The sequence below is a fragment of the Thamnophis elegans genome, chromosome 1 (assembly GCF_009769535.1).
Source record: "Thamnophis elegans isolate rThaEle1 chromosome 1, rThaEle1.pri, whole genome shotgun sequence".
Classification (NCBI taxonomy): Eukaryota; Metazoa; Chordata; class Lepidosauria; order Squamata; family Colubridae; genus Thamnophis; species Thamnophis elegans.
The window spans coordinates 44,291,780-44,306,087 of NC_045541.1; the positions used below are offsets into that span (position 1 = coordinate 44,291,780).

Here is a 14,308-nt window from a genome sequence, read left to right on the forward strand (position 1 = left end):
CCCTCCCATATTTGGGCATACCAGGGGTTGTGACACTATATATATATGGGGGGGGGTGTTTTGGGGATTGTTATGGGTGTTGTGACTGGTCTCTGGATGTTTCATGATTTTCATTGTATGTGTAAATGTACAATGACAAATAAAGTATATATATTTCTGTGTTTCAAAAAGCATTGCCATGTTCAGCTGAATATTTTGCTTTCATTTGTTTAATGGAAGGCAGGGAAAAAATATATTGAAGATCCAGATTTCCTCTCAGATTGTAATTTTCATCAGTCCTCAGGGATTTGCCTCATAAAGCCTTATATAAACATAATGTGCATGATCTATTATTCTTATATGCTCTTGCTTGTTTCCTTGAGATATATGAAGCTCTTTATATGGAGTCACTCTGTTGGTTCTTCTCATTTCCAGGGGAGGCAAATGGCTTACACACTGTCTGCTTATCTGATTCTTTTTACCGAAAATGTCAGGGTTCAAACCCCAGATATTCTGTCTGCAAAACAGATATGTGACTTGGCTAGCAGCCTAATACCTTAGAAGACCACTTTTCATACATTTCCCACAGGGAATACTACATCCACCGAAAACTGGAACGAAAAGACTCAGCTCTAGCTAAGAAAATGCTATTACTATTATGCAATATTTGTTAATGAGCCGTGTTATAGCACTATACTAGTGAATGGATATATAGTGGATTCTAGGGAAATCTGCAAATGGCAGCAGATTAGTTCTAAAGAAAAATAGCTGTTCTACCCTGCTATCCCAAAGCATCTTGACTCAAAGGCATTGATGAATGGCTTCACATGAGGCACAGACATCTGAGCAGAGAGACTCCATGCAGTATAAGAAATAAAGCTGCATGATATGATTGTGCCTTTTACCAGGGGATCTTCTGAGTCAGTACAGTAGAGACTTCACTAGGATGAAAGGACCGCTTCCCCATGCCTTCCTACCCAATCCTTTTTATTTCTTTGTTTTTTTCAGTTTCTTGCAGTATTCTAAATCTAATCCATAGCATACAAGGCTCACTGGAAAAATCTGTGGCTTAAGGTACTGTAAGGTAAAGAAGAATAAGCAAAACTCACCCACCACTTGTGTTTGTTGACTGAAGCCTCCACTGACCACAGAGTTTTCCTTCAGAGAGGAACATGCATGATTCTGCATTGTAATAATTCTGGATCTAATAATGTTGCTTTGGCACTGATGATATAAAATGAACAGAACAAATCCAGAATCATGAAAGTTAAGTTAAAAAATAGATTTTGTAACTAAATGGATGACGATAATAAATCCTCATAGTTGTAGAAACAGACACTTTCGAGACTAACTCATTATTAATCATTAGATAATACTATCTCTTCCCAGTGAAGTAAAAGTCATCTTAATAATTCATACAAAAATAGTACTTTCCCTAGGTAATATTTTTCATCATCTCGGTACTCTAATTACACTCATATATTTGTGGTTTTGATGATTAAAAGAACTGGATAATTGGAAAAAAAAGAGTTCTTTACATGACCATAAAGAGTTAATATTATAAATCTACTTATAATTTGCTGCAAAAGAAATCAGAAGGTTTTTCTTTACTGTTTCTTTTCATTCTCTTTGCACTTTTTTCTTTTCTTTGTTTCTTTTATTCTTTATTAGCTTGTGTTAGTTTTCAATTTTTTGTAAAACTTTTAATTACATTTATATAAAAATAAAATTTCAATTAAATGAATGAGAGCTTTATAAAATTCCAAAGCATGTCTGAAAAGGGCTTTAGGTACAGTTCCTGGGACATGTTGTTATGGGTTTGAGCATCATTTAATCTGATTGACACACATTATAATGGCTAACATTTCCCCATATTTGGCAGCTATATATACTTAATGAAGAATTCATACAATGCAGCATTTAAATTAGTCAAAATCAGTCAAATTGCAAATAATGGAAATAGAACTTGATCGGGAGTGGTAAAAGAAAAGATTGACAAGATTCACTGCTTTATTCTTCTATGTTGGAATAACCTTCTGAGATTGGACAAAGAGACATTGCCAAGAGAATGGTCAGATAAGAGGCAGCATAGTCGACAGGTCAGTGGGGGGTTCCTACCGGTTAGGCCCGGTTTGACCAAACCAGTAATGTTTTGTGGCCTGGGTTACTGCAATCGACAGAGACCCAGACCTGCCACACTCCTGATCCGGTTGGTAGGTGCTGCCATCTTGTTTTTTGCTTCTGCGCATGCACAGAACAATTTTTATTGCATTGCGTATGCGCACGTGCATGAGTAAACCGGCAGTAGTGCCTGCCAGAACCCACCCCTGCCACAGGTGGATAGTGGCAAGAGGCTCAGAAGAGATGCTCCCCAGTTTCTTGACCTGTAAAGGAAATGGGGGACAAATGTAATTTCAGACTTGCAAGATTCGGTCAATGTAGCTTTACAATAAACTAGAATTAGCTCAACTGACTGTGTTCCCTATCTTGTCATAGCCACAAGACTGACACCTATTCAGGAATAAACATTTTATCTTGTCATGATAACAAGCAAGTTGAATGCTTCCAATTCCTTACAGTTCTGATACTCAGCCTAGAACCTGCTACATATTTAAGCAATAGGCAAAGAACTATTAGGGACAGGATTTAAATTTAAGAAACACTTTGCTCCAAGAATGAATTATTCCATATAAATTGTGCTCAACCTCTGTTATTAAATTATACAGTTTTAATAACTTTCTAAGCCTAGGGTGGCTGAAGAGAAACCACATCAAGTGTTGGTGAATAATAACTAAGCCTTTGATTTAACAAAGCTGAGTTTAGCGTCTTTTGGATTCAACCAACCAAATCTATCTGTGGAATATATACTTTTGCATATGTGTAAAGTTCCATTTACCTTTTATTCCTGTCTAAAATATGTAAGTTTTGTGTGTGTGTGTGTGTGTGTGTGTGTGTGTGTGTAAAACAATCTTAAGAATATGATGTAACATCAACATTAACATAATGATAACAAAGAGGAGATAGCAATAGCACTTAGACTCATATACCGCTTCATAGTGCTTTACAGCCCACTCTAAACAGATTATAGAGTCAGCATATTGCCCCCAACAATCTGGGTCTTCATTTGACCAACCTCGGAAGGATGGAAGGCTGAGTCAACCTCCAGCCCCATCAGGATCGAACTGCTGGCAGTGAGGTGAATTAGCCTATAATTCTGCATTTTAACCACTTCACCACTGTGGAAAGGTATATAAAATTATGTTATAAAGAGGCTAATTCACCCGAAGTGGCTATATTACACAGAAATCTTCCATTACTCCCCGAAAAAGAACCATTTCCCCCCACAATCCTAGCAATATAGTTTATGGCTCTTTGGAATAGATTTCTTCTTACATATCTTACAATGATTTTTAACCAACTCCCATGCCCAAAGTACTGCATTTGCCAGAATATTAAAACTATGGAGTGAAAACATTACTACTACATAAATTTCAAGGCATTACTAAGACTGTCTTAGACAGTTTGCTGCCTGAGGCAGTGTAGCAAATGATTCCTCCTTTCTCTCAAGTTAGGGCTCTGTATATAGAGGTCTACTCTAGTTATTTTAGTAAATGAAGCTTGTATAAAAAAAATCCAACATATATTTCCTTCTAGCTGTCAATAGAAATACAATAACAAATTCAATAACAATATACTGTCTCTTAATCTACTGCCTGAAGTGGTTGCTTCTCTCAGTCTTATATTAGAACCAATGTTCCATTAGATTATACTTCAGCTCTATCACCAGCAGACACACTTCTCATCAGCAATCTGTTCCGTGGTGGAGATGCCCTAGTATCAGTCAACTCAGGCCAAAAGATCATATAAACCGCCCAGCAATTGCTGTTATGAGTCCCTAACCATTTTAGTTTGGCATAGTGAACCTAAAGTGGAATTACCTCAAAATACTGAACAATTTTTGAACTTGACATACAGCAGAGTAATATTTCCTTGCACTGCCAGAAACAAAGCACACGTTCTAATCTCACAAGTCAATATGGGAACCAGTCTGAACTGGACAAATAGGAGGAAGTTTCTCCCATTGTCTCTCTACTCTAAATTTCTCTGTCTCTCTGTCTGTCTGTCTTTCTGTCTGTCTGTCTGTCTGTCTGTCTGTCTACCGACCTACCTACCTACCTACCTACCTACCTACCTACCTACCTACCTACCTACCTACTTTCCTTCCTTCCTTCCTTCCTTCCTTCCTTCCTTCCTTCCTTCCTTCCTTCCTTCCTTCCTTTCTTTCTTTCTTTCTTTCTTTCTTTCTTTCTTTCTGGCATAAATGTGATTGAGCGAGTTTTAGTGAAGGGCATAGTGACCAGTATTAGGAATAGTATGAAAAAAATATGTTCATTCTGACTGTAATTAAATTGCATTATGAATTCTCTAAGGAAGAAAAGAGGGATTCTCGTAAGAGGAAGCTATGGAAATCAAATTTTCATCTGAATACAGACCCATATATTTTAAAATCAAGGCAGCTACATTAATAACATTCTTGTTCTTCATGGAAAAAATATATTTGGAGGGTATATTTTTAGCTGAAATTAGGATGAAAGAGCCTGTTCGTTTTGTCATATTGCTTCAATCTGAGAGATGCAAAAAAAAGGGGAAAAAGCCAATCAATAACCATAATTATAATTTTCTTCTCATTGATTGCTCAGAAGTCTTCAAAGGCACCTTCATTAATTTAAAGTTTCTGTGCAAAATGTTTAGAATTTAAAAAGCCTTTCCTGGAGAAAAAAAATAAAAAATAAAATTTATTCAATATGGATAAGTTATCATGTATAGTTATGTCCACAATATATAGTAAATTCTACAAAGGTTAATAAAACCAGAAAAGAAATTCTCATTCTAAAATATGCTAGGAGTTTTGTTAGTTAAGTAATACAAGAAATGACCATACGGCCATTTTTTATTAGTAATGTGATAGCCTTATCAGATGACAGCTGTACATGAGTATTTATTATTAGGAAGCCAATAAAAACTTATACTGAAATTAGTGCAGTTCAGCTTGCCTGCTCCTTTTTATATTTGAGCAATTGTGCCTTGCAATTCAGTTACATATTTCCAATACAATATTAACTTCACAACTATTCATATGTTTGATGTTTTTTTAAGACTTGAATAACAATATGAGTAGCCATTTTTTCCCTAAATGCAGTGTAATCTGAGAGTAATGATATTTGCACCAAATTACTGCATTCAGGGCATAATTTTAATCTGATTTTAAATTATATCTGGCTAAAACATCTTGTCTTATTTTGGGACTTCTTTTTCTATTATTATATATATATCTTATTCATTAAACATGAATCTCAGCCAACTGAACATTCAAAAATGCATTACAAATACCTGGTTGATACAGTTTGCTGCCAGAGTCCTAGGTATCAACCAAATACTTTAAAATATAAGATGTTCCAAGTAGCAAAGTTTTTTGCAGTTCTGCTGGTGTTATTGCAGGAAGCTGCAATTTATTGATGTATCTTGTAAAATTCTTGGACATGGTGCCAAGTGCCCTGATGACAATGGGTATCACTGTTACATGCTTCATTCATAGCTGTGTAGTTTCGATGGCCAGGTCACGATATTTCATTATTTTTTCTAGTTCTTTTTCTTCGACTCTGACATCTCCAGGAACAGCGATATCAATAAACTGTACACTTTTGCCCTTTACAACCATGATATCTGGCATGTTGTGCTCCAAATGACGATCCGTTTGTATTCAAAAGCCCCACAAGATCTTCACCTTCTCATTTTCGATAACTTTTTCCACTTTATGTTCCAATGACTTTCTGGATACAGGTAAATCATATTTTTACATAATAACCAGTGGATTAATTTAGCAACTCGGTCATGTCTAGCTTTATAATCAGTTTGTGCAATTTTGCTGCATTCACATATTAAATGTGAAACAGTTTCGACTTTGTTATTGCAAAGTCGGCAGTTTGGGTTGTCAGTGGATTTTTGTAACTTTACTTTCATGGCATTAGTTTGTAATGCTTGTTCTTGAGCAGCCAGTATTAAAACTTATGTTTCTTTCTTGATAGTTCCCATCTTAAGCCATGTCCATGTCAAGTTGTCATCACATTTTCCTTCAATGTTTTTCAAGTGCTGTCCATGCAAAGCTTTGGTTTTTCATCTACTTAATCTGTCATCCAGCTGTTTTTCCTTACATTCTGCCTTTGTTTCTGTTGTTTTTATGCTGTTCTCCATTTTCACAGCCTGCAGCAATTTTTCTGTACTTTGGTTCACATAATCATTCGTTTTTCTTCTTCTACAGTTTGATGGATTTGCATTAGCCCCCTGCCCCCTATTTTTCTTGGCAGGTACAACCTGTTGATGTCACTTTGTGGATGTAAATCGTAGTACATATTCAAAAGTTTGCGTGTTTTCCGGTCCAGGTTTTCCAGTTCAGCCAGAGTCCAGTTGATGATTCCAGCTGAGTAGCGTATCACTGGAACTGCCCATGTATTAATGGCTTTAATTATGTTTCCAGCATTCAGCTTTGATTTTAATATTTTGCAGACCCTTTGAATTTTCCATTCAAGATGTTATCTGCTTCCAATATGCCTGGGTACTAGTAACCATCATCCTTTGCTAAGGATGTATGTATTTCCATTTCCCAGTTCTATTCCTTCTGTTTTTTCCATTTTTCCTCACCGCATGGATAATATAGCACATTTTTCAAGCCCAAAGTTCATTTTGATGTCACTGCTGAAAAGTTGAACTGTTGAGTATTGATTTAAGTTCAGTGGGGCTTTTTGCATATATTTTTAAGTCATCCATGTATAGTAGATAGTTTATCTTGCCATGTTGGCTTGAGATTTGGTATCCCAGTTTTGTGTTTCATAGGATTATTGTCAGTGGAATGAATGCAATGTTGAACAGTAGTGGTGAAAGTGAGTCCCCTTGGAAGATTCCTCATCTGATGTTGACTTCACTAATATTCTCCCCATTTGTTGTTAGAACTGTTTTCCATTTTTGCATATTTGCTTTAAAAAATGTACAGATATTTTTGCTGATTCCAAAGTTTTCCAGACAGATGTTAATCCAGCTGTGGGGTAATGAGTCAAATGCCTTCTTGTAATCAATCCACGCCATATTTACATTTGTTTTTCTTCATTTTGCATTTTTAGTACCATTTTGTCTATGAGCAGCTGATCTTTTGTTCCTCTTGATTTTTTATAATTTCCTTTTTGTTCTACTGGATACAAACTGTTTTCCATCAGATGATTGAATACTGAATTTGCCAGTATCCTGGTAAAAAGTTTGAACGTTGTTGGCAGACAAGTAATTGGGCGATAGTTGCTTGGTTCTGTACCTTTTTCTGGATCTTTCATTATCAAGTATGTTCGACCAGCTATTAACCATTCTTCGCTTGTTGCATTTTGAAGCATTTGATCAAATTGAGTGGCCATGCGATGATGGAGGCTTGTCGGGTATTTTAGCCAGTATCCATGCAGCTCATCCAGGCCAGGTGCACTCCAGTTCTTGACCTTCTTTGCTTGTTTTGCCACCATGTCAGATTTTATTACAATATTTTCCATCTTCTTTTGCGTTGTTTCTTGTTGAATATCTTTGATCCAGGAGGCAGTGTTGTTGTTTCCACTGGGTTTTCCCTCAGTTCTTTCCAAAAGTTCAAAGTTTTTTCTTTACATGGGTGAATATTAGTTTGGATTCGATTTTCATCAAGGGACCGGTAGAAGAGGTGTTGGTTTCTTCTGAACTGGACATTTTCACAATATTGTTTTATTCGTCCTTCATATCTTTCAATTTTCCTTGCTGTTGCTATTGCACATTGTTTTAGTTCTTCCATAATTTCCATTATTGTTTTTTCTTCCAGATTGTATTTTTTGTGTAAACTATTTTTCAGCTTTTTGTTCTTTAGTTTTCCTTCTTTTAAGAACTTCAGATTGCTGATATCCCCTCTTAGTTTTAAATTTTATTTTCAAGTCGAATTTTCCACTTTGGTGTTCCAGTGGTTTTTTTTTGTTTTGTTTTTTTGGCATTTTATAACCTAGTTCTGCAGTTATAACGGCCGCTGTGCTATACATTAATTGGTTGGTGTCATACAGTGTGCTGGATAGGATGGAAGTTAAAATGTTGTTCATGGCAGTTAACAGATCTTTCACTCGTTTGCTATGCCCTTCGCGAATGATAGGTAGTCTTTTTCTTTCTTTATTATTTTTATTTATTTAGTCTTTATTATTATTATTATTTTCAGTCTGGCTTATTGAAAAATTCAGAAAAATTGAAACCTTACAAATCATTTGAATAATTTTGATTAATCTTAATGAATGAGTTTTTTTCTTATGGATGTTGTATAATATTGTTGGTCTTCAGTTTTTTAAAAAATTAATTACTTAATTGATGACAATCTCTTTTGTATATATGATTAGGTAATTATTTTCTTGGTAGCTAAATGGACATCATAGTTATCTAGCATTTTAGCAACAGCAGCATTTTTATAACCTAATAGAAAACCTAAGATTATAGGTGACCTTCCTTCAACTAAATAATGCTTTAAACTTTTATGCAAATCAACAGTACTTTCTGATTTGTTCCGCAGAAACAATGAAAATGATTAGTCTTGTTTCTTCCAAATCTGGAATAATATGCTACTGAATTAACCTTTATTTTCAAAGCTATGTAATATTAAAACACTTCAAAGTCCTGTGTCTGTAGTATGATGTTCCAGATTAAGTGGTTTGATGGTAGAATTAATGCAAAACATCAGTGGGTTCCCTATTCAAGTATTTATGTTTTGAATCAGAGTTTTAATCTACTTTTTCATTTCCGTAATACCATTATAATTGTAATGCCTTTCAACACATAACAGCTTATTACATACTAATCATGTTGGCAACAAGGACACATGCTCTATTACGATGAAAAACTGCTAGAAATCTATTTGTTTATTTATTAATAATGAATCCCTGTTGCTCCTATGGGAACAGTGCAGTATTTCAGATCTGATTCCCAAACCATGCTTCAGAGTGCATGTGGACATGAATATTGCACTTATTTGTAACTTTAAAACAGCCAAGTCTTTATACAGAAGTAGCAGAGGGCAACTATTGGTTGGATGTGTGGTGGACTGGATGAGTAACTTTATATGGATTACATAGTAAAACGGAACTCCTTTCCTCTTTTAAATGTACTTCCCTAAGCCATGATAAATTATTTAAATAAGAATGAGGAAGGGAGTTTATAGTGGTAGTGGAGCTATATGAATTGCGTTCTTCTTTGATTTTGAAGTCGAAGGAGCATAATGTTGGCAGAAGCTTACATTCTATGGTGGCAGCATGGCATGGAGTGGAAGCTATTTAATTTTTCATAAAATGCATTTTATGATTACATAAACTTATGATCCACAAGGTAGAAGCAAATTCCAAAACATCAGAAAAGTTTTGTTGTTCTTGTTCATCTAACAATAAAAAACAAAACAACCAAGGTGTTTGTGGTTTTATTAAATGGTTTCATGATAGAACAAAAAAGGCTAACAGGAAATTACAGAAATATTCTCACCTAGGAACTCATCTTCAAAAAGTATATATACATCATTATCATCTTAGATCAATTATCCAGTGCTCTCAAAGGTGGAGCTACCCAAATATATTATTCTGCTTAAAAACGTTGGGAGTTGTACTCAATTACATATGAAGAGTTTGGAGAAGACAGTTGTAGACAATGAAGAAGTAAAATATCTCCATACTCACCGGACCTGGTTGAATCTTGGTTGATCTCAGTAAGTCAAACAAAGTTGGACCTGGTTAGTATTTGAATGGAAAACATTCATTAATACCCAACTGAAAAGACAATAACAATAATAATAACAAATCAACTCATGCACACCATGGCTGCATTTATAGCTGAATACTTGGGATGCAAAATCAATAAATAAGAAAAAAGCAAACAGTGAACCACCAAAATGGCAAATTGGGTTTAAAAATAAGATGCAAGCAAGCTAGAACAGATGAAAGAAAAGAAGATGAAAACAAGAAGACCAAAGAATATTTGATCAAGAAATACCACCTAGAAAACAATGAAAATTGAGGAAACAATGGAAATAGTAAATTGGGCTGATACACTTGGGATAGGACACCTGAAATAATGTATTTGACAATGGCAAATGTGTGGAATTTTGGTTCTGTAGGTTTCCTGTGGGACTATTATATTTCATCTGATCATGACCTGTTCTTTTGTCCTTTAATTCCTGTTGGTTGTGAGAGAGATTGGTACCCTCGCTTTCTCAACCCACACATCCCCCTCCCTCCCTCCCTCCCTCCCTATTTGACTAGTGAAATTCCACTATAGACAGTCATGAAAAAAAATTAAACAAAAAAAAAAGATCAGTGTTGCTTTTAGCAGATGCAGCAATTCCCTTTCTGCAATGTTCAAAAATATTCAATAATTTGTGAAACCTCTTAGATGGTCCTAATTTGATTTGGATCACTTTAGGAGAGTCCTGCTTGCATTCTCTTTTGTGGTGTCGCAGACTACTTCAGATTTAAATTTTAGGTGAATTCTCAGCCTCCAAATAATTCAGGCATCAGAGAAACCCTTTATTTCTCTCTGTGTTTGCTCTATGATTCTTTCTTCCATCTTCCTCTGCCCTTTCAAATGCTATAGTAAGCAGACACCCTAAAGAAGCACGATTCTCTGCAAAAGCATGATTTAGTCTTTCTGTTTCACATTATGCTCTATACATTTAATCATATGCATTGTTTTCACAGCTCACTTTTTTCTTTATCTTTTATATAATATATCAAGAAAACTCCTTGTGGTGTTCATGTTGCATTCTGGAAAATACGCCTGAAATCAGAATTTCTTAGACCTGTCTTTGATCAACAAAAGGCCTATTTTAAAGCAGTCCCATAGCAATTTTCAGAATTTATATGAAACAAGCCTGGTTCATCTTGTGTCAGTTATGCTTCTTAAAAAAAAACAACAAAGCAGTCTTCAGGTTCAAAAAAGAACCTGATGCTGCTTCTAATACATTTAAATCTAGTGGCATCCATTTACAAACTCAAAGACATTTACAGAGTGGCTCCAGCTGAAGTGCTAGATTCAGGCCCTCCAAGCTGTTAAGATGGATTCATCTTTCATTTTTGTTTCTCCCCTTCAATTCATATATTCATTAAAAGAAAAATATTGGGTTTCTGTCGTGATGGACTCTTGTGATGAGCCGATTGACAGATGATGGAAGCAGTTAGCTTCCTCCCATAATTGGGGCTTACCAGGGGTTGTAAAAATCTAATAGATACCTTCCACCCTGGCTTCGCTGATAATGGATAAGAGCCTGTGGCCAAATGGCTAAGATCTCTGCCTAGTATGCCTAGTATGCAATATAGCCCAGGTTCAAATCCCAGTAAGGGTATGGCTAGCTGATGAGAGCTAAATAGCTTGAAATAGATCTATACTAATCTCCCTTTATTTATTTATCAGCACAAATAAAAAAACCACAAATATAACAAAGGCAACAGTAAAAATATTGGGTTTCTGTCGTGATGGACTCTTGTGATGAGCCGATTGACAGATGATGGAAGCAGTTAGCTTCCTCCCATAATTGGGGCTTACCAGGGGTTGTAAAAATCTAATAGATACCTTCCACCCTGGCTTCGCTGATAACGGATAAGAGCCTGTGGCCTAATGGCTAAGATCTCTGCCTAGTATGCCTAATATGCAATATAGCCCAGGTTCAAATCCCAGTAAGGGTATGGCTAGCTGATGAGAGCTAAATAGCTTGAAATAGTTCTATACTAGTCTCCCTTTATTTATTTATCAGCACAAATAAACACACACACACACACGTATGTATGTATGTATGTATGCATGTACATATTCAGCTCACTCTGCTTAGTAAAGGTAACATGTCATTTAGCTTCTAGAAGCTGTCTACAGACAGATATCAAAATGTTCTGGGCAAACATTCATTCATACTGAGCTGTGATTTAATAAATGAATGTAAAGTTAAAGATACAATCAATATATTGATTTTTTTATTGACAGTTATGTTACTTCCATTTTCTTCCTTTTCTGCCCTTAGCTCCAGAATGCTTTCCAGAAGGACATCGTATTCTCCATCATGCCTATCGCAGCATCCATTTTGATTCTCTGGAATTACAGGAAAAAGCTATTCAGGACATGATTTGTGATCATTCACTTCCACAAGGGTGGTACCGCTTCATGATTGAAAATAAGCCTGCAGAAATGCCAACGAAGTGTATAGAAGTAAGTCATACAGTATAAAATGAAATAGAATGAAATGTGCACTCTCAATAGCTCTTTCATAAATCCAGGTTCTTCCAAGACATTTTGAGTTCGCAGCCCTACAGAAATGCCCATCAACTCCTAGAATCCTCTCCTATAATAGTTAGGATTTCTGGAGTGACAGACCCAAACAACCGATAGGCACCAGACTGTTGAAGGCTTTTTTGAGTATTTGAGTGGTACCATCTTGCCTAAGATGCATTCTTCTATCTTAATTAGTGGGTACGGTACATTAAAAGGGAACAATGTATGATTAGAAACACAAAGGAATTTCTTCATCCAGGTAACAGCTTGATATACTTATGCAGATCTAATCAAATTTGTTTCTTTTATATGCAAATGAATTCACCTCATGCTTTCTGAAGCTCAAAAAATTCATTTCACAGGCAGAAATATTATTAATAGTTCAACACTTCTACTGTATTATAGCTCAAACCTGTTGTTGACATGTTTTGAGCCATATGAAATATGTGGTTGGATTAAGTGTCAAGTGTGAAGCAATTCAAGAACCTATTTTTTTTATTTTCTTATTTTTTTTTTTTTGGCCTGGAAGTTTTTAAATAATGCATTATCTGTCGCTGGGAAAGTAGGTAATTCAAAATATATTGGGCATTTGCTTGACGGAAAATCTTCAGCAGCTCTGATCAGTGACTTAAAGGTTATAGCACCTTTGAGGTTTTACTTCTTTGATGGATAGCTTCTTGATTCAAAATAAATAATATATTGCTTTGCTTCTTTTATAGATAACTTTGTAATTCAAAAGAAATAATAACTTTCTAATTCAAAGCACCACCTCACCTAAAAAAAATTCATTTAAACCACAACATAAAATAGGATTCAAACTGAGAAAGAAGTTCTGATTTTAAAAATAAAATAAAATAATAAAGCTTATTTAAAAAGCAATTTTAATTAAAATCATATCATTAAAATATATATTTTTCATGTTTGTGTTCTTAATTCCTTGGCATTTTTGTGATAATTTTAAAATGTGTAGGTTCAACAAACTGAACTAAATTTTGCACAAAGTAAATTATCCTGATTATTTTTAAAAGTTATTCAATTTTAAAGCCATCTCACAGCAATGAATCTGAGTGTATAAAGATTACAATCATCATAATATCATGATACCCTAATGAAAATAAAAATCCCTAAAACAAAAAGTCTTATCCCCCCCACTTCAACAGAGCTCACTTAACTATAATATAACATAACATAAAATATAACATAACATGTCATGTTAATATCAGAGTTGGAAGGGACCTAAAAATATAAATAACAAACATTCCTTGATATCAACTGAAGAAAAATTCTGGAATATAGGATGATTTGCTGTGAGCATTTAAACTTGTCGCTCTGAATTTGGAACAATTTGTGCAGCTCTGGTGACCTCAAAATATGTAAACTCTAATCTAACACTTTATACAATAGCTTCCTTCTAGAAAAGGAAACAATTAATGCTATCATTTGTTGTCATGTATATCCCATGACAATGAAATTCAAGGTATAGTTAATCAGTTATCCCTATGATTAACAAAAACACACCTTGTTAGTAAACTGAAGTACTGCTGGTGAGTAAAGTATATTTACTAACTGTGATTCCTGTTATAATTCTTTGCAACAAGCTATATAGGCTACCACATGATCCAGATGGCTTTCCACTCATTTGAATATTACATATACAAATGTACAGATATATAAACTGAGCTTCATAGGATTTCAGATACATCATGAGAACATGTATACAAGTTTGCTTCCTCATCTGACATAGACAATCTGTATCTGATGCATTCATGATTGTTTTGTGTTTATAAATATTTCATATCATTCATTTGTCTACTGAGACTTCTTCAGTGACTATATTAAACGCAGTGTAAATCCACGTATTGTTTCACTTCTACTATTAAAACTCTTTCTTCATTCAGAAATACCTTGCTTTGCCATGGCATTAGGATCTTGTGTTATCAGAAAAAAAGTATATATTTTAGATGCTAATTGCTACTTAACTCAATAAGGGGAA

At 34.9% G+C, this 14,308-nt stretch overlaps 1 protein-coding gene across 1 annotated transcript in view; it reads left to right on the plus strand.

Annotated features, from left to right (window-relative positions):
* The window catches only part of VWDE (von Willebrand factor D and EGF domains), a 352,344-nt gene that overhangs the window by 136,711 nt on the left and 201,325 nt on the right, over positions 1-14,308 (plus strand). Inside the window, exon 3 of the mRNA XM_032236897.1 lies at positions 12,031-12,252. Coding sequence (XP_032092788.1) covers positions 12,031-12,252 — 222 coding nt within the window. The remainder of the gene's footprint in view (positions 1-12,030; positions 12,253-14,308) is intronic.